We start from the raw sequence: 14,640 nt of genomic DNA, 5'->3' as shown, positions 1-14,640 counted from the left end.
TTACTTACCTCCTCCTGCTTAGCCTAATGTTGTACTTTCGTTTTCAATGCACTTGAGTTTTGTCAAAGTCGGCCCGCTCATACTGGCCCTGAATTAAACATTTCAAATAGAAGGCAAAAACCAAAAATCAAAGGCAGAAAAATAACCACTATTGTTGTAGTCAAGATGGTGAGGAGAGTCGGAATAGTTGGCTATGGGCACTTGGGTAAGTTGGCCAACAAGTGTGTAGCCTGGGTAGTGGTAGATCTAGACCTCTAGTGGTAGCCTACCTACTCCTACTTTACTCACCTACTGTAACTTTTTTTGTAAATTTGTAAACGAAGTGTATAGATCTACTGACCCGGTAACCGGGAACAAAGTCACGAAGTACAGTCAAACCTGTGTAAGACGGCCACCCATTGTCAAGGAGAAAAGTGGCCGTATAATGCAGGTGGCCGTCTTAGGCAGGACTGATCAACAACATGAAGAAAACAAACCATTCCCATCTTAGGTCCCAATTGAAAGTAACCGCATTGTTGCTGTTTTTGTTGTTGTCGGTTTGTATTTTGTTTGTTATTTTTATTTTGTTGCTGATTTTGCGCAAGAGTGACAATAAAACAAAATGTATCAGACGAGGAAGACCGAGTGCTTACCTCACCAGCAGCTGAAAATTGGTACAATAGGTCTATTGCTCAACAGTGGGAGGGGCCTACGCAACATGATCGGTTGGAGGGACTATAGATCTAACAACAACGACGAGGGATTGGATTATGACGGCTCGCCCACATCGCCAGAGGCCAGTACACAATACTTTTTATGACAAAACGTAATGGAGTCACTAAGGTGGCTGTCTAAGACAGGTGTTATAATTGCTTAACTAGTGTGATAGGGGTTGTGTGTTAAAATATGGTGGCCGTGGCCGTGTTGGACAGGTGCCCGTTTTACACAGTTAAATTATATAGAAAAAACGCAAGGGGGGAAATGGAAAGTGGCCGTTTGGACAGGTGGCTGTCTTTTAGAGGTGGCCGTCAGGGCAGGTTTGACTGTATACAGACCCGGTAGGGGAACTCTTTTGTGATTTCGGAAAGTTTCAGCGCCCAGACCCGGTAGTGTGTGTGTGTGTGTGAGTTAGAAAGAGAGAGAGAGCAGGGGGAAGTGCTAGCAAAATGTATATGACATGCCCCAGTTGGCAGGAGCGAACGAGAGAAAGATAGAGTGAGAAATAGGTGGGGAGAAAGAAAGACAGAGACAAACAAAGAAAAAGAGAATGCAAGCGATGTAGAGAGAGAGAGAGAGAGGGTGACTGCTAGATTGAAATTATGACATTGTTCTTTTCTTCAAATTGTGATTCCTCCAACTCCAAAATGGGGGAAAAACGATAGTTCATCGAAAAGACATCCGCAATCTTCATTTAGATTTAGAATCTAGATCTAAGCTAGCCTCGAAACTAGATCTAGGATTTATATCTGTCTGTCTAGATCTAGACCTAGGTCATAGATCTAGAAGAACCTAAGTTTACCCTGAGCCAAGAGGGCACTAAAACTTTCCGAAATCACAAAAGAGTTGTAACCCTACCAGGTATACTTTGTGACTTTGTTCTCGGTTACCGGGCCTGTATACCCTCTCATTTGTAAAAGTGTGCATGACTGGGACTGTAGGCCTACACTACACTACTATCTACTACTACCTAACTACCACTGCTAGGTACTGGCAACTTCAGTGGTCGTCCTTACTCATTGCCACTACTTTGACTGCCACTTGTATGAAGTAGGCTATAAAAAGTTGGTGCTTTTTCGGTAGTTCCCACCTCCCTATTTGAGCCTAGAATCTAATACTAATATATTATATATCTAGCTAGATTCTACATCTAGATTTAGATCTATACGTTTTTATGCGCGGCAAGCTAAGATATCAAACCTAACAACTACAAAACATCAAATGGTAAAGTTCTCCCCCTGAAACCCCCCACCTTTTTTTAGGTAAGGGGGAACCCCCTAGGCCTACTCTTGGGGCCAAAACCGGCAAATGACAATTGCGGGGCGGGAACTACTGAAAAAGCGCCAAAAAGTCGTGGCTACAACGAGATTTCAATTTTAGTGATCTAGATTCTAGCTTAAATCCCCAAGGCTAAGAAAAAAGTAGAACAAAACAAATGAAATAAAACAGCCAACATTGATGGCGCATTGCACCTTATAAACTCCCAGCAGTTCCCCCTACGTTGTTCTGGCTCAGTATGAGCATGATATTGGTAAATCAGCCCTTTTACAATTCTACTGTGATAATATACCCCGTTTGGGTATCGAAGGGACTATTTCTCTGAACACGCGCGCTCGGGAAAATAAACTTGATCTCTCTTTCTCCAAACGGTTTCCATTCTCGAGATATTTTGTGCGAGATTTAGGCGTCATCTTTCATTCTGCGAGGACTGGGAAGAAGCATTTTTTGCATCGAATTCAATTTCTAGAGCTAGATCAAGAGATTTTAAACGTCTGAATATTCAGATACTTCAGTTGTGGTTGGGCAACGGTCCCGGACTATTATACACACTTCATTTGAAAATGCCTTCAAAAGTAACTGTGAGAAGTCACCCCTAAAGCAAACACTAAAATCCTTCATGTAAACAAATATAATTTTAAAAAACTCCATGCCCCCCCCCCCACCCCCCCACGCCTTGTTCACACCTTATACATATACACACACACACACATATATACGCACACTCACTCACGCGCACACTCACTCACCCACACACTCACATACACACATGTGCGCGTTTCGTGCGCTGGCCACTGCATTCGCAGATTATCAACCAATCTCGAGAACGGAAACTGTTCGAAGAAATAAACTTCGTTTATTTTTCCGTGCGTTCGGAGAAATAGAGCCCACTTTTGGGAATGGTCAAAAGACAACTTCAGTCAGTAGCACTGGCTCTGGTGGGATGCGCACATTGGTGTTGATGCAGATGTAGTCAATGACATACTAGTTACAGAGTGTGACCTTGGTCTCACACATACATCGTCACTTTATGCATCATTCTTTGTTTGTTAGATGGCTGGACTTAATACGGGAATAAATGATTGAATAAGAAAAAAGGCAGTGGGCGCTAAATCTACCGCAGATCCATGTGTGCTTTTTTTTTCCAAACTTGGTAACTATTTGACTATAAACAGAGTAGTCAATCTCCATGAGACTGAGATACTTGGTAGGAAAACAGACGATTAAGATGAGGAAAAAAATAACAAGGAAAGAAAGTAGCAATAACTGATCAATATGGTAATTTATATGTAATAATATTGATCACATTGATGATTGGTCAATCATTAGTTACAGTGCATTTAAGTGATCCCTAAAACAATGCTCAGGTATATAAATAACAGGCATGTCGATCCCGGCAGTTCTGTATAGCCAGGGCTCACTGCATAGATTTTAACAGTTTATTTAGTACAAAAGTCACAGGTTACTTTGGGTAGTGTGAGTCACTGTGCTGATCATAACTCACAAAATTTCTCTAATATGAAAATATTTTAAGGTACATCATAATTCAAACAAATTTTGAAAAATATCCAATCCTATGAAAAGATCTTTTGTAAGGGGTGCTGGAAATTGGTTCGTAAAATTTGTAGGTGGAGTGTGTACTATTTGTATCTAAAAGACAGGTTAAATTTGAAGAAAATGGGTGAAATTGAAAATCTATAAATCTTTATTCTCGGCCGATATCTCCTTTCTAGGATTGCGAGAAGTAACTCAAACTGTCGCCACACCTCACATTTTTATGTGGAGCTAATTATGTTGTTCTAGATACTAAATATAGTTTTTGACTTAATGCAATTTTGCGTTAATGCAAGTCGTGTGAATAATTCATCTCCTCTACAGGTCAGTATCTTGTCTCTGAGATAGAGAAACGCTCAGATATAGAGCTCGCCTTTGTGTGGAATCGAACTCAAGAGAGCATGACAGGGAAAGTAGCAGAAGACATTATCCTCAAAGATCTTGGTTCTTTCAAAGAAAGGTGAGCTTGGTTTTCTCAAAGTAGTTTTGCTCTAATTTAACCAACTTTAGCTATTGTTCTGGCTGATAAAACAGAAAGTTGGAAAAGGCCAATGGAATCGCTAAGGTTGATCGTTATTGATTCAAAATGTGAATTATAGCAATTAGCAATTCAATTTGCAAACTACACAATTTGACTTTGTTGGATCTATTTCCCTTATCCTAACCCTAGCCATCACCTCATCCTTACACATGTATCCAGCTCTCATTAATAAGACTGTTTTTGCTTTCTCTCAAGCCATTAATTATATTAACACTTCCTTAGGTCAAGGCCGATTTGAGATCTCTTGCTGGAACTTACTTGCCCTACCACACACACATGGCGTCTCCATTATTGGTGAGGCCAACACTGGGATAGCCTTAACATCAGTTGTATGAAAGACATTTTTGAAAAGAGAGACCTCTCGAGTTGACAGTCACCGTTTATTGTATGGGATAAGTTCACGCAGTGGACCCTTTAGCTGGGATGTACTTTGCATTCCCTGTTCCGTGTCATGTCAAGGTGTGAAAAATTGTGCAATTCTATGACATACCCAGTGCTTCAAAATGGCATTGAAGGTGGGAAGAAACTCTATACTTTGAGTGGCAGCAAAAGTCACAGGATTATGAATTATGTCCCTTTGCCATCTGTTCTGCAGGAACGCCGATCTGATTGTTGAGGTCGCTCACCCGAGTATTTCCCAACAGTATGGCCCTTCCTTCCTGGCTCACTCGGACTACATGGTAATGCTAACAATACAGCCAGAACGTTTTCATGTCTAATCGGGCCTCATGACTCGCTGAATGCTTTTTGTGTGTTTGTTTGTTTGAGGTTTTTTATACTCAATTTGTTTAGTTTACTTTGAGTAATAGAAAGCCCATCACCATGACAACAGTAATTTGATGTTTTGAAAAGGTAAGGAAGAAGGAGACAGAAAAAATGAAATGCAGAAAGAGTAAAGCAGAATTTTTATCATTGGTGCTCTCCAGCAAAGTGGTGCTCGGGGGAGGGGAGAGGGGGCGGGGTGTGTGTTTGAAAAGTGGGAAAAGAGAAGAGATGTTAAGTTCAGTTGAAGACTTATACGGTTCGTCAAGATTTATAGTGTAGTATCTGTGGTTACGGCACTGTTAAGGTTAGATTTTACAGCGTCTGTTCATACTGGTTTCTTCTGTTCATCTCTTCATTCGCAGATCGGGTCCCCAACTGCCCTCTCTGACTCTGGGCTGGAGTCGAGTCTGCGCGCAGCCGCCCTCCAACACGGTCTCTATGTGCCCTCAGGGGCATTTTGGGGTGGGGAGGACATCAAGAAGATGGCAGACAGGGGAACTCTGCAGGCAAGGATTTGCATCATTTTGGACATTTAGACTCACTGTCTGCTGTCTGATTCTTGTTAGTACCAGCTGGCTTCCAACGAAGAAGCCAGACAAAGCTTTGAATTTTGTAGAATCCAAAGGTTTGGTAGATGTAGATATAGATGTTTTACAGCACCATCAACACAATTTAGATAATTTAGAAGGTGGGCTGCTTCAGCCCTGCCGGCCAGGTTTGACCCACAGTCAAAGAGATGCAATGTCCCAGTGGACAGATGAAGATACTTGATGAAAAAACGTTCCCTTTACTATAATCAAACACCTCTTTTGTGTGTGACGTGGAAGTGGGCTACTGCTACACCACAAACACTGATGAGCGCTTGATGAAAACAGAATCTGAATTTCGTGAGCATTTTAGATCAATGGTATTCTGGATACCTGTTTTTTTCCCTTAAAGTTGACATGGTATTACTGATTAACAAGGGAAGTAATAGTGGTATACGACTACCCTTGCTTACTTATGCCCAGTTATTTCACCTGGCCCCCCGAACAATGTCTGTCAAATGCGGCAAAGCTAATCGAATGATTAGCCTAAAAATAATCCAGCTTCGTCCAAGTTCTGGTTAGGTGGGCCCATCATCAAAACCTGTCAGTGGAACTTTCAAACTCTCGTTCGCATCAAATGACATGACCTCGTACGTGTGAGTAGTGCATGTGTCAGGGACTGTCGGCTGTCGGGATTTACAAAGTTCACTCCCACTGGTCGCATTGGCCGAGGTGTTTTTCGGGACTTAACCAGTGTAGAACGACCATGGGGAGGTGGTGGCAGTATTGTTTTGACACTTGGGCTTAAAGTGCGTACCGTGAAAAATGTAGGGCCTACTTATTGAGGATTAAGGAATAAGAAGAAAAAAAATTAACTACCTTGGTGCGATTGGGGGGGGGGGGGGTTCCTTGAGTGTATAGGCGATATGTTATTATTGTATGAAAATGCACGCCTTTTGCATGGATGAGTAGAGTTACGTGTAAGCTATTTTCAAGACTACTTGAGTTTCAGCATTACTGCAACCTGCACTCCCCCAGTCTATCCAAGTCTGATTCAAACTCAAGTACATGATCAGTTTTTTCCCTCCACGTGGTCCAAATGTGAACTTATTCTTGCAAAAGTTTTGTCTTGCACACTCGCCTCATAAAAGAGAACCAGGAACTCCCACCCCTTCCCGTATGACTGATTTGCCTTTGGTCCCGATTTTTTTCACCAGATTCTGATTTTTTTACTGTGAATTCCTGATTTTTAGAGTTCTTGCTTTTTGCTTTTGTAAAGTGTTTTACGGCGCTCGCAACTGCATAGGTCATATGAGCGCGCGGGACACTCCGAATATTTTCAGTTGGTAGGAAATTTTGAATTTTGCCCGGGTGGCGGCCGAAGCCTACTCTTATCAATTTTAGACCACCAAGGGGTCTTTAACGTGCGCAACTTGCACACGGGCCCTCCGAGATTTTTCGCCCTTGTCCGAGAAGGCTAGGTGTAGATCTTTCCTACCAGAAGATCAGGGGTGTGGCAGAAAGACAGCAGTAAGGAGGAGCCAAGGAGTAGCAGCAGAAAGGTTGCAGAAAGAGTCAGGAGCCCACAGGAGGGGGCAAAGGAGGTGAGGGGGAGGGGGCAGAAAGTGGAAATGAAAGCAGACGACAGAACATTGCTAGAGAGCAGGAAAGGAGGCAAAAGGAGACAACCTTAGAGAAGAAAATTTTTCGGTCGCTACCCGGATTCGAACCCGCGACCTTTGAATGAGAGGCCAACACCTTAACCTCTAGGCCACGAGAGCCCCCTTTTAGAGTTCATAGAGTGGCAGGTCTGTAAGCTGCTGTGAGAAACTGCAGTCAGAAAGTTGACAAATCCTTTTTTTCCTTGCATTATCCCATTAGGCCCTCAAAGTGACCATGAAAAAACATCCATCTTGCTACAAGCTGAACGGAGAAATTGAGGCTCTCAACAAATCTGTCTCTGACAAGGCAGTGACTTTGTATGAAGGTGAGAATACAAGGTCGCAGTAGACCACGACTGAAAAATGGAAAATTATAGGGCCTATACCTTTGATGCCTTTTGCAATACTAAGAGGTGAGGCCTCTACGTTTAACATTCGTCTCCAGTATACTACTGAGCCAGAAAGGAAAATTTGTGTAAAGTGCATTACCCAATGGCACAGTGTTAGACCGAGCTGGGTCTCAAACCCACGAACATGCACTCTCACGATCACAAGTCTGCTGGTAGCCTGAGTAGACTACCGACCACCTTTTAAATAAGTTAAAGTGTATTGATGTGAAGTGTATTGCAATAATTTTATCTTTTGGATGGGGGGGGGGGGGTATAGCATTTGCTGTGATAGTTGTTGATTTGATATCCCTTTGGATTTTGCCCTTCTAACACAATGACGCTTGTCATTCATACTGGCTCAATCTAATTCTACAAGAATCCTTTCAAATGTATACACATGTTCCCACATCTATCATCTTCTACAGGGGTCTCTTGTGGTCTAGAGGTACGGTATTTGCCTCTTATTCAATAGGTCCCGGGTTCGAAATCTGACAACACGAAAAATTTTCTTCTCTTAAAAATTGTCTCCTTTCTCCTCCTTTCCTGCTCTCAACCATGTTCTGTCATCTGCCATAACCTTCACTTTCTATGCTCTCCCCCTTTGCGCCCTCCTCTGGGCTCCTGACTCCTTTTGCAGCTTTGCTACTGCTACTAATTATTGGCGTCGTCTCACTGCTGTCTTTTAGCCACGCCCCTGATCTTAGGGTAGATAGGATCTAACACCCAAACTTCTCAGATCAGGGCGTAAAAATTTCGGAGGTATCATGTGCAAGTTGCACAATGTTAAAGAGCCCTTTGTGGTCCTAAAACTAACAAGAGTAGCCTTCCGCTGCCACCTGGGCGATAATTCAAAAAAATAAATTCCTTCCAAACTGAAAATGCTTGATGTGTCCCGTACACTCCTTTGACTTAATGCAGTTGGGAGTACCATAAAACACTCACTGAAAAAAAAATTTACCTCTTCCCCAGGCAGTGTACGTGGCCTGTGTCCGGTTGCCCCCAACAACGTGAACACAATGGCAGCTGCAGCGATGGCTGCAAACAACCTGGGCTTTGACACAGTACAGGGATGTCTGGTCTCAGACCCTCAGTGAGTGATTGCGTATTTAACATCAAAGTGACAACTGACCTGTTCACTCATCTACCAACAGTGCTTCAGGGCTAGCGATGAGAATACTTACTTTGAAGAAAGATTTTGAGTAAACCTGTCAGGCTTTCTGTATCTTATCAACACTCGAAACATTCATAAAACAGAGGTTAACAAATTCTTTGATCACTCCTCCTTTTTTTTTAGAGATGTAAATAATTTTGAGGATTTCCCAACTCTAGAATTACACACACATATCAGGGCACTCCATTAGCTCAGTTTGGTATCATGCGGGACAACAGAGCAGATGGCAGTGGTTTGAATCCCAGACTTACTTACTACCCTTTACGCCATCTGGCATTTAGGGCTGCGACGAAGAATCTCCAGCTCTCTCTGTTTTGGGCCATCTTGGTCAACGTCCCCCATGAATAGTTCCAGGACTTCATTTCAGATTCTACTGTGCGTCTCCAGGTCTCCTTGGGTCTGCCCCTCTTGCTATGTCCTTCAGGTGTCCAGTGGAGTGCAATCTTTACAATATAGTCTGGTTCTCTTCTCGGAACCTGCCCAATCGTTCTCCATCTTCTCCTTAGTCCCAGACTGAGTGTTCTTTAACTTGGATTGTTTTGTTGAATTTTCAAGGGTATCAACCCATATGGTCTGGTCCCATTGGAGACAGACGTTAAATTCAGAGGTCCTGCCTTTTAAATAACCTAATAGTGTTGATAGGGGCATTAAACACACACACTTAACACTTACACACGCATATATTGATGGAGTTTATACTCTAGCTATGTTACTGGTTTCTTGAAAATTTTTCGACGTACCGAACACCACCACCCCCCGCCCCCCCTACTTATGATTAAGTCATGAAAGAAGACAGCAAAGTTAACCATCAGTAGGCCTACTTTTATCATACCTTTAGTTTCTGCTGACCTATGGTTTTTATTGAAGACCTGGTGATTGATCTAGGCAGTGGGTTTAGAACAAAATAAACTTTGATGTATTTCTTCCCGTCAAGCTGTTAAAGCATGACACCATTGACATAAGTGTCATTAGTGTCACAACGCAGTGGAATTGGGCTCTCATCAAATTTTGGATATAGATTATTGGTATCATTTTAACGCTTGTTCATTTGTCTTGCTTTTGATGAAAAAAATACCCTTTTTGATAGAAGTTGAGATATTTGTTGTTGAAAGACATGAGGATTGCTTGGTTTCAGAGGTAAAATTAGCCAGAAAATGGCCGCCAAAGTTTGGTGACTTGCATATCTTGAGAGTCCTTGGAAATTGAACCTTTTACATTTTTTGTGCCTTTAACCATCGTTTTTAAGCAAAATCCAGACCGAAGTATTTTTAATGGACGTAACAGGTGTTGAACCAAAAATGTGAAGTCTATAAAAATTGTCAAACTAGCAGAAATAAACGCAGGTTTCCTTGATTTTGATAAATTGACGAGTGCCTCACAAATAAGATTTGATGTATGTCTTCCAGTCATGCTGTTACAGCATATTATTACCATCGACATATTATAGAGTTCAAACTGACTCAAAATTGCTCCCCCCCCCTCTTCCTTTCCATCCCCTCAGACTAAGAGACTGGCATATTGTAGAGGTGGAGGTGTGGGGTCCAGGTGATATGGCGGCTGGTCGCGCGTTCCACGTGAAGACTGTACGTTCTAACCCGGCCAATTTTGGTGCAGTCACTGGATCGGCCACTTACGCTTCTTTTCTAAGCAGTATGTTGGGTGAGTCGTGTGTGTTGTTGTGTGAGTCGTGTGTGTTAGGTGTGTTGTTATAATGAGTTATGTGTATTGTTGTGTGTTGTTGTATTGAGTCATGTGTGTTGTTGTAGTGAGTTGTGTGTGTTAGGTGTGTTGTTGTAATGAGTTGTGTATTAGGTGTGTTGTTGTAGTGAGTTGTGTGTATTGTTGTGTGTTGTTGTATTGAATCATGTGTGTTGTTGTAGTGAGTTGTGTGTGGGGATTTTTTTGTGATTCATGATTCCTGATAGGTGATGTAAAAAGTACCCAGACTTAAATGGATTACTTTCAACACCGACAATGTGTTGTCATAAACTCATCTTTGATATTGAAAAGAAATGTCTGATGCTCCTGTAGACTTGGAAATGGATTGGTTGTTTTGAAAGTAGAGCACTGCCGAAAACATTGGATAGAGTAAGAAGGAGGAAAAAGAAAAGAAAGAAAGAAAGTGAGGTTAATAAAACCAAAATATGTGTCACACATGCTAGTTTGAAATGCGGCTCTGGTATTCATATGTGATATCTTATTGGTGAAGGGTTGTTGACCCCTTTGACTAGAATGTAATGGCTTTGCTTTTTTATGTTCATAAGGGCAAGGGGCAGAATTTTTGTCTTCCAAACAAAAAAAGGCTTTTAGAAAATTTAAGAAAAGTTGGTGAAAGAAAATTCAGACAAAAAAATCTGGGATGATTTACCGGTTTTCATCCTTTTTTGTTTGATCTTTTTGCAGGAGCACATTCCAAGGGCTCGGGCGTACATCTGTGCTGATCTACACCACAAAAAGTTGTTAGATCTGTTTCACTTTGCATTTATGATCTCAACTCCAGCAGAGAAATTGTCAGATTTTCTCCCTAACATTTAATTTCTCCACAGCAGCCAAAAAGTGTTAAATTAATAGCATTTATTTACAATAAGCTTATTGGTCCTCAGACTATGTAGGCTTTGTCCTATTAAGAAATCTGTTAGAAGCTTGTATACTAATTTTTGTTTTGTACCTTTAGCTCCTCATCAGATTGTTGCCATCTTTTAGTTGAAATAACTCCCTATGTTTAGTTTTGATGTTAATCACTTTGAAAACAGTGAATTCCATCAGAGAAGACAGGAGCTAGTACTAATTTGCACTGAAGTACCGAAGAACATGTGCTTTAACTTGATTAACCATAATCATTTTGGGTTGGAGAAGAAGAGTTTTCAGATTGCTGTGACAAAACTTTCAGTTGCCGGAAGTTGGAGCTAATACAAGATAACACCCAGTTAATGCTCTGTTTCATGCACTGAAAGTATTTTCAGCTGGACACGATCCTTAAATTGTTGAGACTGTAGGCTGCCGAGGTACATTGGGGGGGTGAGCTGACTTACGGTAACTTCCTGTGATCTGTACAGCTGTATTCTTGTAGATGTTGACTAAAGCTGTTTTGTTTTTCAATCAAGGGTAATTACGGGTGTGGTGACGGTAGCAGACATTGTTTGTGGTTGTTTTGCTCAATCAGGGGTAATTACGGGTATGGTGATGGAAGCAGACGTTGGACATGGTCATTTTGTCTAATCAGGGATGATTATGGATGTTGCGCTGATAGAATGATTCCCATCGTGCAACTGGCAAATTGCTTTTTGTCTATAAGTTCGATTTTTGTGGACGCTTTCCTGTTTCAGGGAAGTATCCATTTGAGGGTGTGCCCTTTGAGAATGTTAAATCCTTGAACGGCACGATATAATACGTACTACTCAGAAAAAGAAGTCTTCCTGTTGGTGTTTTCTTGGAGAATCAGATTTCCTTGTTCCATTCTTCGCATAATAATGATAATAGATTGCATTTATATAGCGCTCTATCCCATACAAGTATAAGCCCTGGGTGCTGTACATCAATCACAGGATCACTGAAAAGTAATTGTTCATTCACACAGGATAAAATATTTCACTGTAACTAGTAAATGCGGTTCAGCCACATAAAGAAGAACCATTACAATCATACATTAATGATATGCACGTAAGGACAGCACTAAAAAGAAAACATACCAACACCTACTAATACACTACTACTAAGAATTAAACAAATGAGTCTTGAACAGTCACTTAAATGTTTTAGGATTTGTTATTTCTCTGAGATCCTGGGGTAAGGAGTTACAGATTTTAGGGTAAAAAAATGAAAAGTTTCTCTCAACAGAAGTTCTTAATTTCATTCTAGAGGCTCTGAATTTTGCTGCTTCTGTGGATTACCGTAACTGACGAGGTTGAACGTACTGTGTTAAAGCTCAGATAGATTTGATGGGGCTTTATTGTTGAGCCTTAAACCATGTATCTATATTCTGCGCTAACTCTTGGTATTAACCTAGGTACTTCTTTTTTCTATTAGTTACAGCTTCATATCCAAGAGCTCTTCGCAGGGTGAAGGGCCTTTTTCGTGCTTAACGAGCACCATAAGAATATATAAGTGTACTTACAGCTCAAGACTACTTTCTAACAATATTAGGTCAGTAGTATACACATAACAATATGTTTCTTAATCCAACTCCTATCTGTGGTACAGTTCTCATTTTTAACCCAAAAAACCCCCAAATATTCATAAACTTTAAATGTTATTACTTAACATATGCCTTTATGTCAGATTTTATCACAACCCCCGATGGTGGGATAAATACAATGTACTGTAAATCTGCTATGATTTCTAATTTGTTAATCAACAAAGACAAAGAAAACGTTGCTTATTAGTTCAGGATTTCCAAAACCTGAAATACTTTGGTGCATTATATCAAAAGTTACCAGGGAAAAATGTTTAATTTTTTCAAGTAGATGGCCTGTAATACGTTTTGGATACCATTTGTTGCTCTTTATCACATGCGTACGCGAAGAGCAATCTCATCTCCCATTAGTTTTTCTTTTCTTTTAGCATTGGGTATATGATGTAGTTGGAGGAGTATGTAAGGGTTTATCTGCTGTGTCGTAGTCAAACTATGCATTTTGAGTTTTTGTTGTTTGTCAAAGAATGTATTACAAAATTTTGAGGGTTATTTTTGTTGTTGTTTTTTATTGTTTTGTTTTTTTAAAGTGTTGCTCAGCGCTTGCAACTGCATAAGGTCATATGATAGACATAACATAACAGATGTTTTTGACTGACTAGACAGTGTGCTTTTCACCTGTGGCTTTGGTTACGTCCAGTTTAAGTTTTTTAAATTTCCAGTTCATGTGTCGTTGACTGAGTAATAATTTTAGGATGATGCTCAATAGATATTTCAATGTTTTGACATTGTTAAGTCTTGTGAAGACCATGATGGAAGGACCAAAGTCACAAACTAAAAATTCTTGAGTTATTTCTTTAGTGATCATGTGCACTACTGACTACTGGTGTACTTTCGGAAATTGACAAACCGAACAACGAACTCATTAACTCATTGTTTTTGTTTTTTCATCATGGTCTTCATTTGAAATTAAATACATGTTTCTGGGACCACATGAGCTTTAATAACCTCCCTCAAGGGAAAATTGGAGAGTTGCCTTATTGATGATGTCACATTTCAATAAAATATGTGATTGATTGTTTGTTATTTTTCTTGTTTATTGAAAGCTTTTACTATTACATGTAGGCCAACATGATGCACAGTTCTCTTCACCGTGCAGGTTATTTTTAGGATGAGACTCTTGGGTTAGCTTATATAGGCAATATGTGGCCTAAATAAGGTTATGTAGGGGTGGTTTGCTTATATAGGCCATTTGTGGCCTAAAAAAGGTCATAAAAATTAACCGGCATCTGTGGTCAAATGGTCAAGATATTCACCAAGCATAACTCAGCGCGGAAGTCTATGTCTCATTTTTTAAAGTCATTTATTTATTTATATATGTTTTTAATTTTAAATATATTTTTTATTAATTAATTTTTTAAGGTACTTTGGGGGGGGGGGGGATCAAAGTGATCGAGCGTGAAATATTTGGATTTTCACTACTGGTATCTCCAAACTTTCTTTGAGGCCATAATGGTAACCCATACAAAAACTAAAACACCTTTTGGAAAATCATGTCAGGTGGAAGTAGGTCCCCACTGCATTTTAAAAACACTATCAGTGTCGCGCACATTTTGACGATATATCGATGCTGTTAGATTGCAGATTCTATCCGACGGTTACTGTCCCCTTGACAAAATCACTCTTGTCACATTTCTAAGTACACACTGTTTTAAAATGGAAATAGCTAGTTTCACAAGGAGCTGATATTCTTAACAGTTTCAGGAATACTGATTCAATCATTTATAAAACGAAAATAACAATAACAATATGGAAAGTTAACATAACACAGGTTTATTCCCGAACTTACGAGAGTGTGGGGGTGGTCTACAAAAGTGACACGATCAGTAACGCGTATGATGTCCACTTGCATTGATGACGGCCTGACAT

At 40.5% G+C, this 14,640-nt stretch overlaps 1 protein-coding gene across 1 annotated transcript; it reads left to right on the top strand.

Moving 5' to 3' along the window:
• Nucleotides 1-21: 21 nt before the first annotated feature.
• Nucleotides 22-13,790, top strand: LOC101854138 (putative L-aspartate dehydrogenase). The gene is made up of 8 exons (XM_005090876.3): nt 22-205; nt 3,853-3,988; nt 4,665-4,749; nt 5,197-5,340; nt 7,243-7,348; nt 8,381-8,501; nt 10,084-10,241; nt 10,986-13,790. Exons 1-8 carry the CDS (start codon nt 166-168, stop codon nt 11,021-11,023), a joined length of 828 nt encoding a protein of 275 aa, XP_005090933.1. The 5' UTR covers nt 22-165; the 3' UTR covers nt 11,024-13,790.
• Nucleotides 13,791-14,640: the final 850 nt, after the last annotated feature.

This window comes from Aplysia californica, unplaced genomic scaffold (assembly GCF_000002075.1).
Source record: "Aplysia californica isolate F4 #8 unplaced genomic scaffold, AplCal3.0 scaffold00023, whole genome shotgun sequence".
Taxonomy (NCBI): Eukaryota; Metazoa; Mollusca; class Gastropoda; order Aplysiida; family Aplysiidae; genus Aplysia; species Aplysia californica.
The sequence above is the reverse complement of the archived record's forward strand: the minus strand, read 5'-3'. Positions and strand labels throughout refer to the sequence as shown.

Coding starts and splice junctions, on each gene's coding strand:
- LOC101854138 (XM_005090876.3), top strand. CDS start 166: ATGGTGAGGAGAGTCGGAATAGTTGGCTATGGGCACTTGG. Junction 206..3,852: donor AGTTGGCTATGGGCACTTGG/GTAAGTTGGCCA, acceptor TCTCCTCTACAG/GTCAGTATCTTGTCTCTGAG. Junction 10,242..10,985: donor TTTTCTAAGCAGTATGTTGG/GTGAGTCGTGTG, acceptor ATCTTTTTGCAG/GAGCACATTCCAAGGGCTCG.